At 42.8% G+C, this 24,006-nt stretch overlaps 2 protein-coding genes across 8 annotated transcripts in view; one reads left to right on the forward strand and one right to left on the reverse strand.

Moving 5' to 3' along the window:
• The window catches only part of mark4a (MAP/microtubule affinity-regulating kinase 4a), a 24,022-nt gene extending 14,232 nt beyond the window's left edge, over positions 1–9,790 (forward strand). For 6 of the 7 annotated variants that reach the window (XM_046839746.1, XM_046839745.1, XM_046839748.1 and 3 more), the window contains 12 exons: positions 89–159; positions 378–434; positions 833–1,069; positions 1,220–1,339; positions 1,465–1,564; positions 2,177–2,286; positions 2,408–2,603; positions 3,603–3,814; positions 3,981–4,084; positions 4,246–4,527; positions 5,916–5,960; positions 6,214–9,790. In XM_046839746.1, coding sequence (XP_046695702.1) covers positions 89–159; positions 378–434; positions 833–1,069; positions 1,220–1,339; positions 1,465–1,564; positions 2,177–2,286; positions 2,408–2,603; positions 3,603–3,814; positions 3,981–4,084; positions 4,246–4,527; positions 5,916–5,960; positions 6,214–6,487 — 1,808 coding nt within the window. In that variant the 3' untranslated portion in view covers positions 6,488–9,790. Of the gene's footprint in view, positions 1–88; positions 160–377; positions 435–832; positions 1,070–1,219; positions 1,340–1,464; positions 1,565–2,176; positions 2,287–2,407; positions 2,604–3,602; positions 3,815–3,980; positions 4,085–4,245; positions 4,528–5,545; positions 5,629–5,915; positions 5,961–6,213 lie in introns of all 7 variants that reach the window. The other variant, XM_046839749.1, reaches the window with a different exon arrangement.
• Positions 9,791–10,252: 462 nt separating this feature from the next.
• Positions 10,253–14,718, reverse strand: ckma (creatine kinase, muscle a). Its single transcript, XM_046839752.1, has 8 exons — positions 14,610–14,718; positions 12,836–13,044; positions 12,440–12,594; positions 12,059–12,191; positions 11,582–11,753; positions 11,282–11,405; positions 10,929–11,118; positions 10,253–10,747 (listed from the first exon to the last, which is right to left on the reverse strand). Exons 2-8 carry the CDS (start codon positions 13,026–13,028, stop codon positions 10,569–10,571), a joined length of 1,146 nt encoding a protein of 381 aa, XP_046695708.1. The 5' UTR covers positions 13,029–13,044; positions 14,610–14,718; the 3' UTR covers positions 10,253–10,568.
• Between the last annotated feature and the right edge of the window lie 9,288 nt (positions 14,719–24,006).

Raw genomic sequence — 24,006 nt, forward strand, 5'->3', positions numbered from 1 at the left:
TGGGTCTGCGCACGGCTGAGATGCATGTGTTTCTCATCTGTGAGGATAATTACTGAGATTCACTGATATTAAACCTCTGTTTCATCAGGTGAGGTGTTTGACTACCTGGTGTCTCACGGGAGAATGAAGGAGGTTGAAGCGAGGGCCAAATTCAGACAGGTGAGTGAGTTTACGCCTCCTCTGGATCCTACACATTTCTAATCTGACGAATAAAACACTGTATAATACAGTCCCTGTGAACGAGCCGTTACCATAGAAACAATAACGAGAACATTAATATAAATCCATAAATGATTATAACTACTGTCCGACCAATCGGAATCCAGGATTTCATGTCACAGTGGAAATATGATGAACACCATTTTTTTTGTGTGCAGATCGTCTCGGCTGTTCATTACTGTCACCAGAAGAACATCGTCCACAGGGATCTGAAGGTGAGAACCGCAGACTGTAACATCAGAACGAGACGTTTGCTTAGAGCGGTTTAAATGTATTTGTTCTGCGGTGACAGAGGGAAGTCCTAGTTTAGTAGAACGTGTAATGGGACTGTTTAGGTCAGTAAATTCATGCTAGCGAGCGACTTGGCTTGTATTGTGATTAGATCCACTGTGAAATAGCTAGTATTAGCTAGCTAATGTGGCTTAGTTCAGGAAATGCAACAACGCACTAATGAGCTAGCTTAATAATGATGCTAATTTATATCTTAATTCTAATCTGCTTAATATTTCAAGTTTCCTTCTCTTTCACTCAAACTACTTTTCTTTTTACTCAGTATTTCACTTTCTAGCTACCGTTCTGCCTTTCGTTTCTTTCTCTCTCGCTTCCTCCGAAGGCGGAGAACCTGTTGCTGGACGCCGACTCCAACATCAAGATAGCAGATTTTGGTTTCAGTAACGAGTTCACGCTGGGGAATAAGCTGGACACGTTCTGCGGCAGCCCGCCCTACGCAGCACCCGAGCTGTTCCAGGGCAAAAAATACGACGGCCCTGAGGTGGACATTTGGAGCCTGGGGGTCATCCTGTACACGCTGGTTAGCGGCTCGCTGCCCTTCGACGGACAGAACCTCAAGGTCAGGGGGCAAGGCCTGAGTCCAAGTTTTCCTATATATATACTATGTGTGCAAAAGTATTGTTTTTCTACCAGATGTTACTATACCATGTTACCGTGTGTGTGTGTGTGTGTGTGTGTGTGTGTGTGTGTGTGTGTGTGTGTGTTGCAGGAGCTGCGTGAGCGTGTGCTTAGAGGGAAGTATCGAGTGCCCTTTTACATGTCCACTGACTGTGAGGGGATTCTGCGTAGGTTTCTTGTGCTCAACCCCAGCAAGCGATGCACACTGGAGGTACACAAACAAACACACACACATACACACACATACACAAACACACACACACACACACACATAAAATTCAGGTATCCTGGTTACCTTCAAATCAGTGCTTGGACCCCTTTTCTGTCGCTCCACAGCAAGTTATGAAGGACAAGTGGATGAACACAGGGTACGATAGCGACGAGCTGAAGCCTCATGTGGAGCCGCCAGAGGACTTCAGTGACCCCAGCCGCATCGGTGAGCTCACACACACCAGTCCAGTGGTGGACGTAATTAGCAAATTCATGATCAGTAGATGCACCAAGCGCCGATCAGAACACGTGTAAAACAGAGCGCGCTTTTATCCACTCATAAAAAACTCAACAACTGATTTTGCAAAATGTAGTTGAGTAAAAAATGAGATAATTGACTTTGAAATGTAGTGAAGTTAAAGTAAAAGTCTCCGCAAATGGAAACACTTCAGTACAGATACACAAAAAAGCTACTTAAGTACAATAACAAATTACATTTACTTCTTTACTGTCCACCATCAAACACACACACACACACACACACACACACATACGTGTGATACCTGATTTTGAGCTTCGGAAGAGAGATAATTAACCATCGACCTCCATTTTTGGCTCCTGCTAACACTTTTATTAATCCTTCTGTTAGAATTTCTTTAGGGCAGAAGAAAAAAACTTTTATAAACCAAATTTATTTAAAAATACCAAAAGTAGACCAGTATAGGTTTAAAACAGGAGGGGTGTTTGGATTTAGCTTGTTAATGTCTTAATTGGAGTCTCTGAGCAGCAGGAATATCTCTCACACGCCCACTTTGTTCCTTTTTTTTCCTCTTCGCAGAGGTGATGGTTGGGATGGGGTTCACTACAGAGGACATCAAAGATGCGTTACTCAATCAGAAATACAATGAAGTCACTGCGACTTACCTTCTCCTGGGGCTGAAGAATGAGGTTTTATACACACACACACACACACACATGCATTCTTACACTCTGACACACACTGGAGTCTGGATTTAGGTTGCTGTTTTAGCATTAGTTTTTTAACAGCTGTTTGTGGTCGTGTGTGCAGGACGGCACGGAGTCACGTGTGAGTGGCAGCATGACGTTGCCGAGAGTGAGGCCGAACCCCGTCACCAACGGAACCAACAAACACTCGTCCACCGCTGCCGCCGCCGCCTCTTCGTCCTCCTCCTCCTCTTCCTCTCACAGCAAGACGCAGCGCAGCGCCTCCACTTACCACCGCCAGCGACGGCACAGCGACTTCTGTAAGAGACACGCCCCGCCCCGCCCCGCCCCGCCCCGCCCCCTCAATAACTCCGCCCATCCACCCAAACCTGCTCCTAATCTACCAGCTAAAATAATGGCACCCTTCATTAAAGTGACACCGAATCAGAATGAGAGAAAATGATTTTCAACAAAATTTGTTTTTGCATAAAAAATTCAATGACCTCCATCAGCTCCTCTTTTGTTCCATAAACAAAACAAAATCTTCACCATCAGATTTCAGACAAAATGTTCAGATTTGAATCCGGTTTAATATCTATTGGCTGATTTTGGAATGGATCGTGAATACGGTATAAAATAAACGAAGGAGATGATGCATGAAGGAGATCATGGAGACCTGACTGATTCTGCAATAAAAGGAGATGATGGAGATCCTCTGTAAGTGTACGGATGCCAATCATTTGGAAACCAGGGTTTAAATGACAGTAATCCCCTGTTTATCGCGATGGTTACGTTCTAAAACGGCCCACGATAAATGGATGCCACCTTAAAAAATGCTATTTTGTGTTTACAGTACTGTACTGTATTAACATTTTACTTCATTGTATAATTAATAATTATATTTTTACTAGTAAATTTGATTATTTCAACATAAAAACAATTCCCTATAAGTGTTTTGGTCTATCGTGCTGTCCACAAGAGACCGAAAAAATCAGCCAAACTAGATTGTGTAGCAAATGCAATTCCGTGATGAACCGGGGCGCGAGATTCGAACCGCGGTAAAGCCGGGAATTACTGTGTGGAATTTTTATTAAAAAAACTCATTGCTTCGAAAATCATTTCGAGGTGATAATCTGAGGTGTTTGGTAGGGTAGGGATGAGGGTTGGGAACCTGGGCTGTATACACACACACACACACACACACACACACACACACTCTTTGATCTGCCCTTCCTTAATAGACTTTCAACACTCAACCCTGTGTGTGTGTGTGTGTGTGTGTGTGTGTGTGTGTGTGTGTGTGTGTGTATGTGTTTCAGGTGGTCCGAGCATGCCGGTAATGCACCCTAAGCGCAGTCCGACAGGCGGAGCTGACCGTGAGCTGCGTGAGAGCCGCATGCCCCCGCGGAAGGCCAGTTGCAGTGTGATGGGCAGCCGCAGCCTCCCGCCCTCCAGCCCCATGGTCAGCACGGCCAACAACCCCAACAAAGCTGAGATCCCTGAGCGGCGGAAAGACATGACCGCCACCACTGTAAGTTGTAGAGGGGGGGAGGGAGGGGGGATATGTTACTGTTTTTGCAATGATTTTGTGTAAAGATGATTATACAGAATCACATCAATTACCTCATTAAACACACTTATGTGTGTGTGTGTGTGTGTGTGTGTGTGTGTGTGTGTGTGTATGTGTGTGTGTGTAGAACAACATCCCCGGCAGTGCAATGACACGCAGGAACACGTACGTGTGTACGGATCGGCCGAGCACAGACAGACAGTCTCTGCTGCAGAACGGAAAGGAGAACAGGTAACACACACCTGCAAACAAACACACAAAAACACATACACATGGACAAACACACACGTATACAAACATAAACAAATGCACACAAAAGTAAACAGACAAACTTTGGCATGATACTGTGCTGATTTTTTTCTCTCTCGCTTTCTCTCTGTCTCACTTTGCAGCTCTCTCTCCCATCGTCTGCCCCCCACCTCTCCGTCCACTCTCAGTATTTCCGGAGCAGGAGCGTCGTCCTCCTCGTCCTCGGCGGATCGCTGTAGACTGACGCGGGGTTCCACCATACGCAGCACGTTCCACGGCGGACAGATCCGAGAGCGTGTGCCTTCCGGCTACGGGCCGCCGCCCACCTCGCCCACTCTTAGCCACGACGCCACGCTGCCGTCACACGGTCGCTCCAGAGCCACGGCCAACCTGTTCAGCAAGATCACCTCCAAACTCACACGCAGGTATGCTACAGTACGCGCTCATCACATCACCCCGGGGTTCCCTGCATTTTTACTGTGGTCACGGTTTTTCCTGGGGATTTGAAATTCAGGCAAATTGTGCGTTTTTGTGCAAATTAAAAGTATAAAGGGTTCATAAAAAAGCATAACAACTGATTTTCTTTCCTCACCATGTCCAGCTTGAGTTTCTTCTCCTCTGTCAGTCGTCGTGAAATAAAAAACAGCTATTAAATTGACACGGATATATGTGAGCTTGTGCAGTTTGCTACAGATGCGGTTTGCGGTCTCTGACTAGCGCGCTCTAACCGTCTGATCAAAGACGCAAAACAAATATATCGTATTAGAAGCTACAGGTGCCACACTGCTTGTGATGTGACGTGATGTGACGTGATGTGACGCTCAAATCTGATTGGATAGAAAAGCCATCGTAAACAGACACTACTTGAGGCAGCACAAAAAGACGCCAAAAATAGATTCAAATATAAGTCACCGATTTTTCTCCAGCGGGAAAGACTGTGGATCCTTACAGCCCACCACTGATATACCCTACCACTATACATCATTCCTACAATGTACACGGTTTCTATGGTGATGATTCATGCCAGCAAGAACAGATTGTTTCCAACTGTTTCTTTTATTTTCTCTAATTGTTGTTTTGTACTAAATTGCAGCACTGGAAAGGTGTGTACGTTGTCTAGCATTACAGTGACAACTGTAGCAACAGTGCTGGAAAGTGTGTGTGTGTGTGTGTGTGTGTGTGTGTGTGTGTGTGTGTGTGTGTGTGTGTGTGTGTGTGTGAACTTAATACTTAAACACTCTGCTAGCCTTCAGTAGTGCTGCTCTACCCCTCGAAGCCTCCTGCTCCCCCTGTCCTCCAGTTTCTGCTTCTCTTTCCTTTTTTAACATCTTATTCTCTCTCTCTCTCTCTCTCTCTCTCTCTCTCTCTCTCTCTCTCTCTCTCTCTCTGTCTGGCTCTTTCTCTCATTCCCTCTGTGTGTCTCTCTCACTCTCGTTCTCTCAGGGTCAATCTCGACCCCTCTAAGAGGCAGGGTTCTAATAAGTCAGTATCGGGTTGCACTCTTCCACAGGGATCCAAAACAGTTAGTAAGTTCCTAAGTCTCACTCTCGCCTGTCTGCCTGCACATCTGTCTGTCCGCATTGTCTGCCTGCACATCTGCCTGTCTGTCTGGCTCCTGCATGCCTCTTTCCAGCAGCCTGTGTGTGCATGCGTGTGTGTGTGTGTGTGTGTGTGTGTGTGTGTGTGTGTGTGTGGTTCCGCTGTGGAGTGATGCTGCATTGCGCCTGGTTCTGTCCCGAGTCCTGTGGCACGGTGCGCTCCTGAGCCGGTGAGGATCGTTCCCAATCCTGAACTGTGTCCTTTGGTTTTTCAGGGTCGCAGATGAACCTGAGAGAGTCGGCCGATCTTCGCTCTCAGGGTGAGTCTCCGAGTCTCGCCGCCCACCAGCACCGTTATCAACAGAACCTTCAGTTACCGTGAAAAATTCAGCCTCGACTCATACACCTGTTTTTTTTTTTTATCAGTTTTTCTTTAGTTGTTGAACATTCAGTCTTGCGGAGGCAGCGAACGCTACACAGAACAGCGAGACTCAGACAGATTGTTGCTTTTGTGCCGTTCTCTGTTTATCGTCTTTCTGTTTCTCTCTCCTTTATTCTCTCTCTCTCTCTCAGTTGCCATCTATTTGGGAATCAGAAAAAGGCCGAGCCCTGGCTCGGGGGAGGGGGCTGGGATGTGAGGCCCCGCCCCCCACGCGCTCCCGTCGAGTTGGTACTGGCCGTGCGCGATGCAGCAAGGGGGTGCGGCTGCAGTCATGAGTCGCCGAGGTCAAAGGTCACGTTTCAGGGGGAGGCGTGTCAGCTGAGCCTGCAGCACACACGCCTCTGGAAGGCTCCACTAGCATTCACTCACATCGCGTCTCGGATCTACAAAGGGGTGGAGCTCTGAACGGATAGGGGGGGGGGGCACGTCTTTCCTCCTCTTTCCTGAACTGACTTGGCTCCACCCACTTCTGGCTGCATAAACTGGAAGAAAAAAAAAAGCTCCACGCCCTCCTCTAACGTCACACTCGCCTAATATACACATTAAGAGACACGATGTGTATTCACACAAACGGTGCAATTGTAGACACACACACACACACACACACACATACACACACACATACACGCAAACACAACTTCTCTAAGTAACCTCATCCACAGGACCTGGACTAATTCCAGTGTAGTATTTTTTAATCTCATGAAATAATTTGCATTTCATCAATTCTCAGCAACGTTCCACTTTCCTGTTCGTTCTTTGATTGTATTTGTTGCCCAATCGCTGTTCATTTCACGCCTTATTTTATACAAACTCCGCCCATTGCCCTGCCCACCCCACCTTCCTGAACCCTTTCTATAGCCATTGAACTCGAGTTTTACTAAACGACGGTATGTGGAATATTCTGCCAGTTTTGTCAAATCCCAAAAAAAAAAGGAAACCACGAATACTTAATAGGATATCTTTGTCACAATTGTTCACATATAAGCAGCAGGTGGTGCTGTTGCTTCGGTTGATGCAGGTGTATACTTTTACATCAACCAATCATATCCGAGTTCAGTCTAACCATGAGTTTTAGATAAGAGATCCAAGCGAGTCTGCTTTTTGAACCATGTTGATGCAGCACTCGGAGCTCCTCCAGGGGAAGTCATGTGGACCAGATGATTGTCTGCGGGACAGAAGAAGAGGGCAACAGGCGGAGTTATATAATTACTATACAGCAACAGAGACAATAGACGGAGCTATCTGCTACGTGTGGCGTTACGCAAATACGATGTTTTGAATAACGTTAAACTCGTGATTGGTTGCTTTTCTTCTTCAGTTCAGTGAGAACTTCCCTCTCCCTTCACCCCTTGCTGTAAAACACACTCAGGTGGTGGGTCGGGTTGTGTCAGGGGTTCTCTGGGTAATAAAAGACGCAAGTTTTCTTCCAGAAATAAATCCCAATCTCTGGAGTATTTCCATTCGATCTCCTGAATTCCTGGCCGAGGTGGATGTTTAATGAGGGGGAAAACCAAATACCGTTCCTTGGGTTGCAAGAACGCAATGCTAATTTTAATGTAGATTTTCTGAGAAGACTTTTTCTAGAATTTCATACATTTCGAGATTGTTTTGCCGTTAGCAGAACGCAGGAAAGAAAGTGACTTATTTGGACAGTGAGGTTTGATTGGCAGGTTTCCTCCCCAAAAATTAAAAAAGGCACAAATTCTGGCATGGTTCCATTGCTGGAGATGGTTCTCTGTGGTGGAACTGTTCCAGTAGAAAGGAGAAAGAAACGGAAGACACTAAGAATGTTCTCGTTGTTATTGGTGGATCAGAGTGCAGCATTAAACTCCCCGTGGTTCCCTCTGAACCAACAAGCCAGATTCAACCCGAAAGCATAGCCAGAGTCAAATAAGCCCCGCCCGTTTGTGGAAGTGTGCCTTTATGCAGGTGTTGGTTCCTTGTAGCAAATCAGATCCAGACAGGAAGTGTTGGCGAGGATACACTCATCTTGTTTCCTTCAAATGGTGCTTGTTTGTAGGTCTTACAAACTATATTACGCTATATTCAGACGCTGCTGTAGAAGGATGCGGTGTGGGTTTTTCTTCCCTAATGTATGGATCCGCCATTTTCTTGTAGCAGAGCGAATAACCGTAGAGAATGGCGGGATTTGTTTCTGGTGCTGTGCAGATGATCTGTCACGATCTCAATAGTGGAATATTGTTCCAAATCCGGTCCAGTTTTTTTTTTCTTGTGTTTCTACCTGATCTGAAATGAACCCTTAACACAGCCCGAGTAACCTGAGCTTTACACACTGCAGCTTTAAAGGTTAAAGGAGCAGTTGGTCGTTTTTCCAGCGTCGCCTAAGACCTGTGAGGGGAAACTGCCTTTGCTTCAAAAGCATTAAAGCGACTCTCTGTCCACTCAACCGCCCCATCATGTTATGTTTTAAGCCTATGGTTTGGGGTTGAACTTATTTCTGTGGCAGAAAAAAACAACCCTGAATATCAATGAATAAATGAGCGAGATTGGTTGCAGGGTAACACGGATCAAACGCAGTTTGACTCAGGCTTCTTTAAAGATCTGGGAAAATTACAAACCGCACCTTTAATGCCATTTCACCCCCTTATTTATGTTAATCAATTCATTTTTCCATCCTTACAATTTGTATTTCACATCAGCGTTCCAGCATTCAGTGTGAGCGTAAAGGGGGAAAAAAGGAAATCAAGAACAGGATCCATTGCCGAACATTTCTCTGGTCTTCGTCCTGTCTGCGCCGCCTTCGGACACCTACAGCGGAGACTCTTTCCCTGTCGAACACGTGTGAACAAACCGATGTCTGGTGGGATCCGGACAGGGCCAGGGGGCGTTACCTGTTAAACGTGTGCGTGTTTAGACCTCTGTGCACTCATCCACTTACTCACTCACTCTCACTCACTCGCTTCGACTTGAATCAGCTGCATCCCACGGCTCTGCCACCAGGGGGCACTACTGTCTTAAATGTGAACACTTCAATTTGTGGATATTTGCACAGGTACTTAATTTATTTTCTAGGATAATTATCTTGGGAAGAAGAAGAAGAACAACAACAACAACAAAAAAGAAGACGATGAAGAAAAGACATGATTTATATCAGTCAGAAACCTGGCTGCATATAAATGTGAAGATATCGCTAACGATGATATTATTATGACTATAGTATTTATCTTAGACCTCCAGGTTAATTTCTAGCTAGTGCAGAAATCATCTGCTAGCTCTCCAGAACCTTCTGTGTGTGGTGAAGATTAAAAAAAAAGCAACCTGCAGTCCTGCATGACACTGAAAGGCAGAGAGAGAGAAAGAAGGGAAATGGAAAATCAGAGAAAGAAAGAGAAGGCTGGTGTGTAGCTGTTTGCAGGGTGTTTGTGTGTGTGTGTGTGTGTGTGTGTGCGTGCATGTGTGCGAGCATGAGCAAACGGAGAGTGTATGAGACGGCATGGCATTTCTCATAAAGCATTACTCTAATATGCAATATGACGGGAGATTTGATGAGAAACAGGAATCGGATTAAAAAAAAGGTTCAGGTGGTTTGCAATGAGATTGTGGTTTGGTTGTTGTTCATTTTGAATTTTTATTTTTTTCAGTATTGTTTGGGGGTTTTTTGTTCCCCAGAAGTCTGTGTGCCTCTGGACAAAAAGAGAGAAATGGAAACAACAAACAAAAAAATATCTGGAGAGAAATAAAAGAAAATTACAAAAAAAAAAAAAAAAGTCGTCACTGATGTTGAAATCCTTGTGAGTTTATGACTAGCATGAATTTTTATTTTTATTTTAATATATTCATTCAAATGTCATTCCAAACCAAGCAGGTCCACACCAAATGATTGGTCTTGATTGGTTGGAATAAATTGGTTGGATAAAACCAATGATTGGTTGATTGGTTGGAATAAAAACCTGCACAATACGGCATTTGATTTTTATATAAAAGAATAATCAAATGCTTTTTAAAATTAATTATGTGAATTTTATAAAATGTTGCTCTATTGGGTCAACTGTTTGAAGCAGAATGCCGTCTTCGCTAATAGATAGTGTTAAATACGATTACTGATTTTGAGATTTCCTGCTCCTATATTTCACCTGTGAGTATGGAAAACTAGCATCTGTTCCCAGGACTAAGCTGAAGAACTGATGGTTAAGGACCAGGCAGACAGTGTAACTTTTCATGGGGTTCACGTTTATTGATTCACAATTTGACTGATTGATGTTTTACAACCAAAGTTCAAATTGAGGCGAAACTGAGACGCTAGGCGTTTAGCACTAGCGCCAGGAATCTGATCCCAAGATAACATCAGCCGTACAGCGGACTCGAACCGGATGTTGAAAAACAAAAGAAAGAAGGGGTAAAGAAGAACAAAAGGAGAAAAAGACAGAGTCAAGCAGTCTCTCATAGTGCACTAGAACACTCCCGCTGCTGCCCGATGAGGTGTTGGTGTACAAAAGGAAGAAAATTGAAAGCAAAGGTTGCCTCTTTACTTCTGGGCGGGGATCATGCTGTCGATGGCCTCGCCTTTCTCCAGCTTCTTCTCCATCTCGACCATGAGCTTGACGCCGTCCACGACGCACTGGACCTGCTCGACCTCGGAAGTGCCGATACGGTCAGCGTTGGAGATGTCGAAAACTCCACCCACGGAGGCAGTGTCCACACCACCTGAGGAGGAACGGCATTGGAAAACAGTTATTGTTACTAAAAGGTTTCCAGTGTATAGCTTCCGAGCGTTTTCATTATAACCTTACTTTTTAAAAAAGTCCACTCGCCTAATTTACTTCATTTGAGGTATAAAACTGTCTACATTGGACATTTTGTCTAATCATTATGTGGGTGCACATACCTGTGCCACGCTTCTGCAGACGCAGTCTGGTCAGGATCTCCTCGAATTTGGCATGCTGGCTGAGTTTGGGCAGTTTGACGTGGACACCACCACGCAGGCCAGTGCCCAGGTTGGAGGGGCAAGTGAGGACGTAGCCCAGATGCTCATTCCACATAAAGCCATGGTTGTGCTTCTTGAACACTTCCTCAATCTGGGATTGAATAGAAAATTGAGCAAGAATGATCTCAAGATGTGTGAAGAACATTATATACATTTTGCTCTTGATCCAGTTCAGAGTGTATCATGTAGTGCTTGAAACTGAAAAAGTATTAGCACACTGCAGCGCATATGTACTGTATGGGTGGGCCACATACTTTGTTCAGGCCAACGCAGAAGCGCCTGAAGACCTCCTTCATGTTGCCACCCTTCTGCATGGAGATGACACGGAGGTGATCTTCCTCGTTCACCCAGACCAGGAAAGTCTTCTCATCGTTGTGCCTGAAAGAAGAAAAACAGCGTCCTAAATCAACATTAAAAAGAATAATCTTTTACACCCTTCTATACCCATTACCTCTAACATCTGTTATGAACCCTTTACATCCTGTTACCCCTCTAATGAACCCATTTATATTTACCATAAATCCTATTTATATTTAAATATTTCTGCCACTTACCAGATGCCTCTGGCATCAGGCCAGTCACGGGCCATACCAGCACCCAGCAGCAGAGGAGAGACAGGCTTGTCAAACAGGAAGTGGTCAGCAATCAGCTGCTCCTGCTCAGCGTCACTCATGGCTATCAGAGGGTAGTATTTGCCCTTGAACTCACCGTCCAGGCTGTTCAGAGCTGGAAAAAATAATCATATGATTGTTATATAACAATGACAATGCCAGGTAGGTATGCGCTATTCTCAGTCTAACATAGATTGTAATGACATTTGTTCTGCGCCCCCACCTCAGATTTACCAATGTGGCAGTTTCCTCCTCACAACGCAGAAGCTTCTCAGAACTACCCCTAACCCAAGTTTGCCTATTTTTTATTAAAATTTTTACCCCCTCACAATCACCATTTGTGTCATTAAGTTTTGGGTGTGCTCTGCATTTGTAGAATTGTAGAATATAATTGTGTTTATGCTTGCAATGGAGACTTACCTTCAACGGAGAGCTTCTCCACAGCTCTGCGCTCAGCACGGCTGTTGTGGGGGGGCAGAGCGTATCCCTTGATGCTGCGTCCGGTACGGACTCTGCTGCTCAGGACGTAGTTGGGGTCCAGGTCATCACCTCCCTGTGGAAGGTTGGTCTTTATTTAAACTTGTATAGACGTGTACTCATCTATAACGTTTGACATCAAGGAGTTTCACAGTGAAAAGCACAAATGCACTAATGATATCATTTGCTTTGAACCTCAATAGTGCACCAAGTAGTGACTAGTAAACTTATTAACCAATGAAAAATCATCTAGCTCAATGAGTTGTAGTTTTATAACCTTGTAATACTAGAAGAGGTTCTTTGGTTTGTCCCTCATGGGCTCACCTTCAGGTTCTCAAAGTTCAGATCAGTCTTGTGCTTGTCGGTGGGCTTGTATCCACCATGGCGGTCGGAAATGACTGGGTCAAACAGGTCCTTGAACACCTCATAGGATTCCTCATCACCAGCAACACAGCCGACAGTCATGATGAAGGGGTGACCTAGATTAAATTATGCACTAATCAGAAAATAGACATGACAGCTAAAAGGCATGCTAGAATTAGGAAGTCAGTAAAATTTGAGGGCACTTTTAAAAAAAATGTTTATGGATTACTATGTGGAGCACCATAGGCCTGTTGAACACTTAGTCATCGACAGCCAAATGGTTTGAACAAGGTGCATTGCTCTAATTGTTTATCAGAGATCTCTGGTTCACTGAAAGTATTGCAAAGCCTTACTCACCAGGATTGTCCACACCAGTCTGGATGATGTCATCCAAAGTGAAGCCAGTGGGAGTCTGCTTGTCCCTCAGTTTAGCATACATCTCCTTGGTCAGCACCTTGGCCATGTGGTTGTTGTGTTTGGTGAGGTCAGGATACTCCTCATCGGCTGAGAAGTTCAGCTTGAAGTTGTTGTGGGTGTTTCCGAAAGGCATGATTGCGTTTCTGACACTGTATAACGAGACATGAGATGGAAGTCATTTTCCCATTTTCAAAATTTGTCTAAAAAAGTTTAATACAAATTTCTTTAGAATTTTTTTCGACCATACCTTTTTAATAACTAATTAGGAACATTTTTGTCAATTAGTAATAACTCAATCAATTGGACAATCAGAATCAGCAACTGTCAAAGAAATGGATAATATTACACCAGTCAAGTGGGACATATTTAACAACAGCTGCAGAGTCTACAGACATCTGAAGTCTTTTGGTATTCCAGTGACCCTGGTAACCTGTAGGACTTTCACTCCTCAGCTGTCATATCATATGTCTGATATGGCCGGGAAAGGGAGGTCATTTTAGGGTCTATATGTAGAAGTGTTTATTTTGGTGATTGGTCCCCCTTTCCATTAGCCTCACATTACCTTCAGTCAGGCCATCTTCTATCACAAATTTACGCTTTCTGTTGCCTCACACTTGACAGCGTGCACATCGTGTACTTGTCAAAATAAGTGACAGGAATGACGCTGCTACATATATTGGCATCCTAAAACACATAAAGACAAACCTTAAGCCCAGAAGGATATAGCACCTGATCTGTATACTGCTGGGATTTAGATGAAAGACTTCCTTTCAAGTCTCTTGAAATCTGTCAGGATTTGTACACAACTATAAATAACAGTAATCAGATCAGTCAGTCTGGTGCTGTCCAATTCCAATTATGTAAACAGCTATTTCTCTTAAGCTGTTCAACCTTTGACCTGTGGTCATCAGCCCTGCTTCTGGGCATCTAGCTTCCTGCAGAATTTGAACATGCTGTTTTAGCTAATTATATGGATTTATGATCCAGGTAAGTGAATACTTCTGGATGGTAGATCTCTAAGAACAGAGCCATTGACCATTGCATCCAGCTATTTTATAAAGCAGAGTGACACCGGTGTCACAAACCCTCTCTGATATGTTTCAGCACCTGATCGGAGACTAAAAATAGCTGAAGTGAAGAACCTGTCCCATTTGGAGGCAAGTCCCTTGGGTCTATATTTGTCATGCTGATTCAAGGTCATTTTTTGGCATTTATGGACAAATAAATGCAGCTGTGAGGAGAGCAGAAATCTGATCACATGTCAGCAGACTTGCCATAATGCCAAACTTCCCCTCGTCAGCTGGTCCGACTAAACAACTGTTCAGCAAAAAAACTCCAGTAGATGCAGCAGCTCTGGCAAATTCTACAATATCAAACTACACTTAGCAAAGAGGTCAAACTCATATATATTACAAACAGGGAGACAATGCATTCCTGAAAAAATAAATTGAATAAAAAAATTGCAATCGATAATAAAATAGATTAAGCTTAATTGCTCTATGCTGCCATGCATTAAGCATGATATCTGCAAATATTTTATGCAAACATTTGGAAAAAATTCAATCCAAAAAGATACTCTTCAAGTCACTTGTGCCTCCAACCAATGATTATCTTGGTGTCCTAGAAGGACCTGTCTTAGGTCACCTGTGTCAGAAAGACAGCCTTCTGCTTATCTGAATGCAGGAGTTCTGTGAATTTTTGGCGATTTCTTTACCTGTGCACGAGACAAAAAAACAGTCCTTGGGATCAGTTCCTGTTCACCAAAGCCGAAATAGGGGTCACCCAGCGGAGAAGGCTTCAGTTCAGCTTTATATACTGCTAACCCCACAGGTCCATTTTAGAGCGTGATGGACTGTGATTGGACAGGACGTGTCTCTGATGCCCAGTTTAGCTTACGAAACGGGGCCTGCATTTACATTTCCGTCATCTGAGACAGGGGGTCAGCTGTGGCCTGCCCCTCTCTTGGAGAACCCCTCCTCTTCCCATATATAGGTTTCCATATAAGCCTGGAGGATTGAAGGCGAGGAAAGGGGGTGGTGTGGGTAGGCTGGTGTTACAAAGGCTAAAAAGGCTGAGTGAGAATTTTGCCATGTGCCAGGGAGAGAAGTGTTCACGCCAAGCTGAAAGACCTTGAAAAAGAATGAACTGCAACACTTGTTCATGTTCTAGAGTTTCCACAATCAGAATAAATGCGCATTATATTCCCACTGGAACACTTGTATATTCAAGAGAAATTCTTGCATAGTGCATTTTTTTTTTTTTTTACGAATTTGAATAGCTACGATTTAAGACTGTGAAGCTTTTATAAACCAGTGTGTGTGTTTGTGTGATTGCATGTAGTTTGAGAAGGAGGAAAATGTGTTACACTTGATTTACACTGTTCAGGCACATGGCTATAAATCTTCAGGGTCATCCATCCATGAGGAAGCTAAAGCTGAAAGCTGATGAAGCAGAAATTTCAATTTCCTGGTTTATTAAAAGTCTAATGTCTAATTGTAAAAACATATTGTCAGATTTGAACTTTCAGAATTTAAGATTTATTTTTATATTGTTTGTTGGTCAGTCTGGGATTTTTTTTTTGCCATAGGGTCATCATGCTGTGGCTTAAAACTATTTTCCTCCATTTATCTTTCGTTCAGGTAATATTTGATTTAAAATAAAAAAACAATTAATGGAAGGGTGTTGTTATTTGGTTCACATTAAAATGGCATGATAATGCTAGTTGGGGTTTCTGCAGTTTTAACATCTCAGGTGTCTTCCATATGAACAGTGACATGGAGTCTGTCATCTACTTGGCTGAAGAAACAATTCAGAGGATGCTAGGACTGTTTCTTTTATATTAATATCAAAGTGGTGCCACTGACTCTGCATTAGACTGTGTAAATTACAAAAAGTGTAGTTTTCCATTTTTCTACCTAGATGTGTGTGTGTGTGTGTGTGTGTGTGTGTATGTGTGTGTGTGTGTGTGTGTATGCAAGTGAAGACAGTTTCACATAAATACTGGTATTGGAGGATTTTCCCATGTTACTGTTAATGTACACGTGTCTAATACAAATAAATAAATCCAATAATCTGGTAGTGGCAGTAAAACTGCTCAATTTGATGCTAATAATTCTGCTTAGCCAATCAGCTGAGGTTAAACTTTTAGATAATTGCTTAAATTGATCGAATTGATTGATTCTTTTCTTTAATTAAAAACAAAAAATGCCACCATTCAACTTAAAGAGTGGATTTGAAGAGTCGTCTCATGGCGCATGCTCTCCCCAGTCCACAGTCGTACACTTTTGGCTCGTCTCTCGGGCACACAGCTGTTCTCCACTCCTGTGTGGCAAATCAATCAACTTGAAACACTTTCACTCTCTGTCTCACACTCTGGGTCTCACTCTTTCTCTCTCTCTCTCTCTCTCGCTCTCTCTCTCTCTATCACGTACACAACCTCTTTCCTGATATACTGACGAGTTTTGTAACGGGCCTGTGGGGCTCAGCGAGCTGCTCCGCACTCAGTCGGCTAGCATTGCTAATATATCAATTATTTTCAATTTCTCAGGTGCCAAACATTTATAACTTGAAAACTGCACTAGAATGTTTTTTTAATTGCACAATAACGAGGGCATCGCATTAATAACGTTAACGCAAATTCATTTCAACGGCACAAATTTTATTAACACGCGAGTAATGAAGCGCACATTACTGTGTTACCACTTTTATAAAAATCTAAAATAAATCAATAAATATAAAAGAGGTGAAATTAAAACCTGCAGAGCAACAAATCTTTTTTACACGACGTCCGTGTGGAAACAGCGAACATTACGCTTTGTGTCCTGATGATTTACGTCACTTAAAACACCACATTTACTTCCAAACATTTGCAGGAATATTTTGTCTTCATGCTCAATGTTGAGTTTGGTTTCACTAATAAACATACATTTGCGTTCGGGTATCCATATTTCATCAATGCGCATGTTGATATTGAAAACTTAAGTTAACTCATGACAATCGTGCGATTAATCGCGATTAAATATTTTAATTGATTGACAGCCAAAAAATTATATCTGACAATTTTTCCTTCTTTAAAGCACAAATTTGAGTTGATCATTAATTTTTAGATCAGATTGGGGTTTATTGGGTTTATGTAATTAAACGACGCTCCTGTAAGCGTTTAGGTTTTCGATTTGCATGTTCCAGCGTCGCAGTGTGACACAGCATCTGATCCGTGCGTGTTATGTAACACGGGCTAGCTTTCTCTCCCTGAATTAGCGACTGAATTAACAGCAGCTTTACTGCCAAATGATACACCAGGACACTTACACAACTCGGGGGAAACGATACAGAGAGACAGAAATACCGAATTCTGTGTTTATGATCATTCCTGAAACCTTGTGTTTGCTTTTTTAAGAACTCCATGATCCCAAGACGCCATTTTTCCAAGTCCTTGTGTTACATTTGTGTAATTTCAGCACACACTCGTCCTTACAGTATTACACTATTGGGTCGTGAAAGTCTGCCGTCCAAACCGCAATCGTGCGTGAAAGAAGACGAGCCTTGAATTATATCGCGGCCTCTTCAGAACAGTGCGTGATTGTGAAAACACGTGTACCGTCATCATTCAGGGAAACAAATGCGTCTCTAAAGACTGTTTAAGAGTTAATGGGGACCGGGGAATACTTCAGACAGGAACTGCATACGGACACACGCACAAACAGTTTTAGAATGAGGAAGTGCAAAAAAGACTTCTAGATGAAGTGTGTGTGTGTGTGTGTGTGTGTGGGTGTGGGTGGGGGTGCAAGAGAACATGCTGTGAGTAATTTGAGACTGTAACGTTCTCCAACTGCAAATGCTAATAATACTCATGGCCTTTGGTAGAGCAGACAGTGTCGTGTAAACGCCTAATACGATTTTCAGACGCTGAGCATTGCTCTGGGATTCTCCTGCAATGTGTAGGTATGGTTTTGTGTGTGTGTGTGTGTGTGTGTGTGTGTGTGTGTGTGTGTGTGTGTGGATAGGAGAGGTCACACAAAACTGCAGTGTGGGCCATGCAGCTGCTGGTGTGACATGGTAATGCACTACAGCTCGTCCTTGAGATCAACTGTATTTAATGTGCAGTTATAGGTGTAAAGTGCGATTTGGGAATTTACGTTTGTATTTCATGGATTTTTTACCCCTCGCTTGAAAATAGGCATATGCAACTAAAAAAACGTAAGCTGATCTGTCCTTAAAGTCAGACTGTTAAACAAAAGTAATGAACACAGTTTCTGTTTTTTCTGAGTCTCTGCCACACATCACCCCATCAATGAGCTGAAACTCTTCAGGAACTTATATAACAGGAACCTTGTGATCTTCTGGCCAATCAGAATCAAGTATTGTAGAACCCCACGGTGTGATAAGATAGATGATCCAGTGTATGGGTGGTATTGTGTGTAATTGTGTGACATGGTGTGTAATTTGTCTGGACGTCTATAATGTATACAGCTTAAGAAGAAAACTCTCCGTCATCAGCAATACCTCTGACACACCACTTAGGGGCAGTGTTGTCCCAGAAAAGACTATTCTACTTCCTGTCATCTTTGTGGTGGAGTTGGAAAAGTTTTATTTTTCACCAATCATGATTCTTTTCACAGAGTACTTTTTTCAAGTGTTTGGATTGTTACTCGTCTTTGGTCGTGTGTTAAACCCAAGTAGAAAAAGACGAGTCCTGATCAGTATTCACTCAGGAAACTGTACACCTGCTGGCCCCTGATCTGTCATTTTTAGCTCCATGTAAATGATGTGGTTTTTCTCTTTCACTTTACTCTGAGTGAAACAAAGTCAAGTTTGAATGCAAATCTGTTTCATCTGAACTTCGATTCTGATCTATGATACATGAAAATTCACCTCATTTATATAAAGCATTAATGGACATTGGATGAACAAAAATAAAGTGCTTAATGTTGCAGTAGTTAGTTCACAGAAAGTGGTGATTCAAAAGCCTTCGGTTGAATAGGAGATGAGGGACAAACCACTGTCCTGCCATCCAGAACATCTACACTTGTATCTTAGAGTCCTGGCCAGTGACCACTTACACCAGAGGTGAAGTTTATACACACAAGCAACAGACTCTCATACAAGCAACCTGTTTTAAGGTGCTTTCAACCTTCACATGCATAAACCCCCAAAAGAAACAACTCCAATATAGAAGGTCTACACAGGTTTTGAACCTGCAACCACTGAGGCTAGAGGTAAGGCTTCTAACCATCTACTCAGACAGAAGCTGCCAAAGCTCACAGATCAAATTGAGCACATAAATATAAACCTGTGATTGGAACAGGAACAACAATCAGAGCTGCTGCTTTATAGAAACCTTATCAACACCTCCTGGATATGCGAGAACCTCATATCAGTTATAGTGTGATTTTATTGCATAGCAGAGATTTTGTTGGAGTCATGCATGGAGAAACACACTCAGGATACACCTGCTGGTCCTCACGCTGTCAGTTTAACTTTATGTAAATGATGATGTTCTTCTGGAAAAAGTAGAGGGAGATGTTCTGCATGTTACTGATTTATTTCATCTACAGAAATTGTATCAGAAATGACTTTGAGATCAGCTGATTAAAAAGAGTCTTTGTAAGAAAAGGATGTGTATCAGAGTGTTGATGGTGTTAATAATGACAGGAAGGTGAGGGTTCAGTATGTAGTACACCACTGTAGAGATGCTCAGCTGTGGTGTGTGTTGTTGAGCGTCTCCTCCCTCTGCCCCTCCTCCTGTCTCTCTTATAGCACGTCCCTGCAGTCTCTCCTTTATCTGCTCCTCACGCTGATCATCTCTTCACTCAGCACCAGAGTCCCATCACACACGGACACCATGCTGCCAGCGCTCTGCTCTCTCTTCACTGCTCTCTCATGTAAGAGTTCACAACTCTGGAGATCATCAGCATTTGGGCTCCATCTAATGTGAGCATGAAGCCATGTAACATGTGTGCTGTTTTTATTCCAGGTGTCAGTGGTGTGACTGTGGTGATGCAGAAGCCTCCTGTTCTTACACTGACTCAGGGACAGACGGCCACCATGGACTGTAATCTGGGGACTGTTACTGGTTACGTAGCAGCCTTTCACAGACAGGTTCCTGGAGAAGGTCCTCAGTTTATTTTATTCAATCATCAAAGTCATAGTGCTCCTTCCTATGGGTCTGGTTTCTCGTCTCCTAAATTTACATCTACATGTTCATCTAAATCAGATTGTAAATTAATAATCAGTAATGTAGAGGTGGGAGATTCAGCAGTGTATTACTGTAGCACATGGGACGGCTCTGTTAGCGAGGGAGTATCACAGTGATGTTCACCATGACAAAAATCTCCTCACTGCTCACACTCACTTCTGCTTTCACACAACACAAGAAACAACAAAAACCTGAACTTCAAATCACTGGAACTGAAGTGGAAACTCACTTGATGTTTACTGAAAACACTTTGAATTCTTTACAGCAGTATATCAGAGACATTGTACGAGCTTCTATTCCATATTTATGAAATCAGATCCAGATGGTTCATGATTTGATCCTGGTTCTCAGTGCAGTTCTCAGGCTTTGATGAACTCAGGTTGATCAGTTGATCTACATATGAGAGATGAATAAAGATTTACTCTGAATGTTTGTTATTAGTGAAATCTTAGCTGGTAAACAACAAGACCATGAGAAGATCCTTAGAGTGTTTCAGGTAATGTTAAGATCTTAATCATTTCTTGATTCTGAATCATTGACACTCAGGTTTCCACCTTGGAGAACATTCACAAGAAACGCTGTCTGCAATGGGCGAGGGGCATCATCAAAGATACCTCTCACCCCAATCATGGACTATTCACCCTTCTCTCATCCGGCAGATGCTACAGGTGCCTCAGAGCCGCACACACAGACTGAAGAAGAGCTTTTTTCCTGTGGCTGCTGCTGCACTGAACAGCTGATCATCATACAATGTCAAAATACTCTACTGCATTGTCACTTTCTGGGTTTTTTCTGCACTGTTTATCCACCATGCATTTTTGCATCATCCATAACTTGTTTATCAGCGCACTACTGTACATTCCACCCATATTTATACTGTTTATAATGCATCATACAACATTCATACTTCTACATAACTATATCATGTCATTTGAGCATGTTATCTCCCTACATATATGCACTATCATTGTACAGTATCATGTATATTGTATATTACTATATATACATCTATTATTACCTACTGCATCTTCTCTACATGAATCCCCCTCAACCCTGTACACATGGACCCCATACCCCATTTATCACACTGCTATTTATTGTAAAAAGGCAACGTGTGCACTTCTGGTTAGATGCTAACTGCATTTCATCAGTTATGTACATGTACCACAATGACAATAAAGTTAAATCTAATTGTATCTAATCCAATCTAATCTGGTTCATTATTTTTCTCTGTATTTTCTCTTTAGAATTGAAAGTGAGATGTTTATGGAATAAAATGAAGATGTGTATTTAATCTTTGCCTGCTACTGTTTCCATCATTGTTTTTAGAATAGCAGAGGATTGAGTTCTACACGCTGGACTGTAGCTATGACTGGACCTTCAGTGTGATTCCTGCTGAAATCTCTCTTCAGAACTTCATAAGACTTTCTCCATAATCTTTGGAGACACAAAACTGATGCTGAATCTAGATGTTCAGTACAATCTGTGTCCAACACTGAGTCATAGCACTCACTCATTCAATAATCCACTCTTCCCTAAAATATCTTCAGAGTCAGAATCAACACTGCAGTTTGTCCTCAGTACACAATATTATCTGAACAGTTCTGAACTGTTACTCAGATTCCTGTAGCTACTTATCTGAGTCCAGATGATCTACTGAACTCTATGGTGCTGTCGGTCTCTACAGTTTAACCCACACTGACTCATCATACATCACGCATGGAGAAACACACTCAGGATACACCTGCTGCTCCTCACGCTGTCAGTTTAACTTTATGTAAATGATGATGTTCTTCTGGGAAATGTAGAGGGAGATGTTCAGCATGTTACTGATTTATTTCATCTACAGAAATCGTATCAGAAATGACTTTGAGATCAGCTGATTAAAAAGAGTCTTTGTAAGAAAAGGATGTGTATCAGAGTGTTGATGGTGTTAATAATGACAGGAAGGTGAGGGTTCAGTATGTAGTACACCACTGTGGAGATGCTCAGCTGTGGTGTGTGTTGTTGAGCGTCTCCTCCCTCTGCCCCTCCTCCTGTCTCTCTTATAGCACGTCCCTGCAGTCTCTCCTTTATCTGCTCCTCACGCTGATCATCTCTTCACTCAGCACCAGAGTCCCCTCACACACGGACACCATGCTGCCAGCGCTCTGCTCTCTCTTCACTGCTCTCTCATGTAAGATTTCACAACTCTGGAGATCATCAGCATTTGGGCTCCATCTAATGTGAGCATGAAGCCATGTAACATGTGTGCTGTTTTTATTCCAGGTGTCAGTGGTGTGACTGTGGTGACGCAGAAGCCTCCTGTTCTCACACTGACTCAGGGACAGACGGCCACCATGGACTGTAATCTGGGGACTGTTACTGGTTACGTAGCAGCCTTTTACAAACAGGTTCCTGGAGGAGTTCCTCAGTATATTTTATACAATCACCAAAGTAATAGTGCTCCTTCCTATGGGTCTGGTTTCTCGTCTCCTAAATTCACATCTACATGTTCATCTCCATCAGACTGTAAGTTAATAATCAGTAATGTAGAGGTGGGAGATTCAGCAGTGTATTACTGTAGCACATGGGACGGCTCTGTTAGCGAGGGAGTATCACAGTGATGTTCACCATGACAAAAACCTCCCCACTGTTTACACTCACTTCTGCTTTCACACAACACAAGAAACAACAAAAACCTGAACTTCAAATCACTGGAACTGAAGTGGAAACTCACTTGATGTTCACTGAAAACACTTTGAATTCTTTACAGCAGAAGATCACAGAAATGGTACAAGCTTTTATTCCATATTTATGAAATCAGATCCAGATGGTTCATGATCTGATCCTGGTTCTCAGTGCAGTTCTCAGGCTTTGATGAACTCAGGTTGATCAGTTGATCTACATATGAGAGATGAATAAAGATTTACTCTGAATGTTTGTGATTAATGAAATCTAGCTGATAAACACCAAGACCATGAGAAGATCCTTAGAGTGTTTCAGGTAATGCAGCAGCCAGAGTTCTTACCCAGAATGCAGCAGCCAGAGTTCTTACAAGGTCAAAAAAATATGATCACATAACCCCCGATCTTATCGTCCCTACATTGGCTTCCTGTTAAGTTTCGAATAGACTACAAACTATTACTTCTCACTTATAAATCACTAAATGGTTTGGCTCCCATGTATCTATCCAGTCTTCTAACACGCTACAATCCGCCACGCTCCCTAAGATCTCAAAACTCTGGGCTTCTAGTAGTTCCTAGAATAGCAAAGTCCACTAAAGGTGGTAGAGCATTTTCACATTTAGCTCCTAAACTCTGGAATAGTCTTCCTGACGGTGTTCGGGGTTCAGACACACTCTCCCAGTTTAAGTGCAGATTAAAAACATATCTTTTTAGCAAAGCCTACACATAACATACGTCTCACATCATAACCTTGTGCTCCAGAACATCTGATCACATGCACATTATCAACTTGTGCTGTTAATATCATGAACAGCAGCTACGCTAATTCCTCTCCACTGCTTCTCTTTCTCTCCCCATCCCGAGGCATCCTGAGGTTGCTCCAGCTCCAGTCACCTCCACCTCGTGATGATTACGGACCTTTAAAGAAGTAGATGCCGAACTCACAAACATCCTGAACCATCTAGAGACGTAGCAGTGCCATTTGGATCCCGCTACATGTGTGGAGTTTTGACATTGGACCTCCTGGAGTGTTTAAAGGCTCTGGCATGGAGAAGCTGATGCTGGATCTGTGGTGATCACAAATGCTGAGCTCATAAAACTCAGAGCTACTAACCATATAGACTGTTTAAGACTGCAGAAAGAACATCACTTATAATCTTATACTCCAGTAATCATGTTAGTTCTCACTCTCCAGTGTTCTGTATTGTTGAAAGATTTATGATCAAACTCTTGATGTCACCCAGATGAGG

The sequence above is a fragment of the Silurus meridionalis genome, chromosome 25 (assembly GCF_014805685.1).
Source record: "Silurus meridionalis isolate SWU-2019-XX chromosome 25, ASM1480568v1, whole genome shotgun sequence".
NCBI classification, from domain to species: Eukaryota; Metazoa; Chordata; class Actinopteri; order Siluriformes; family Siluridae; genus Silurus; species Silurus meridionalis.

Coding starts and splice junctions, on each gene's coding strand:
- ckma (XM_046839752.1), bottom strand. CDS start 13,028: ATGCCTTTCGGAAACACCCACAACAACTTCAAGCTGAACTTCTCAGCC. Junction 11,754..12,058: donor GGAGAAGCTCTCCGTTGAAG/GTAAGTCTCCAT, acceptor TATTTTTTCCAG/CTCTGAACAGCCTGGACGGT. Junction 11,406..11,581: donor CCTGATGCCAGAGGCATCTG/GTAAGTGGCAGA, acceptor TTCTTCTTTCAG/GCACAACGATGAGAAGACTT.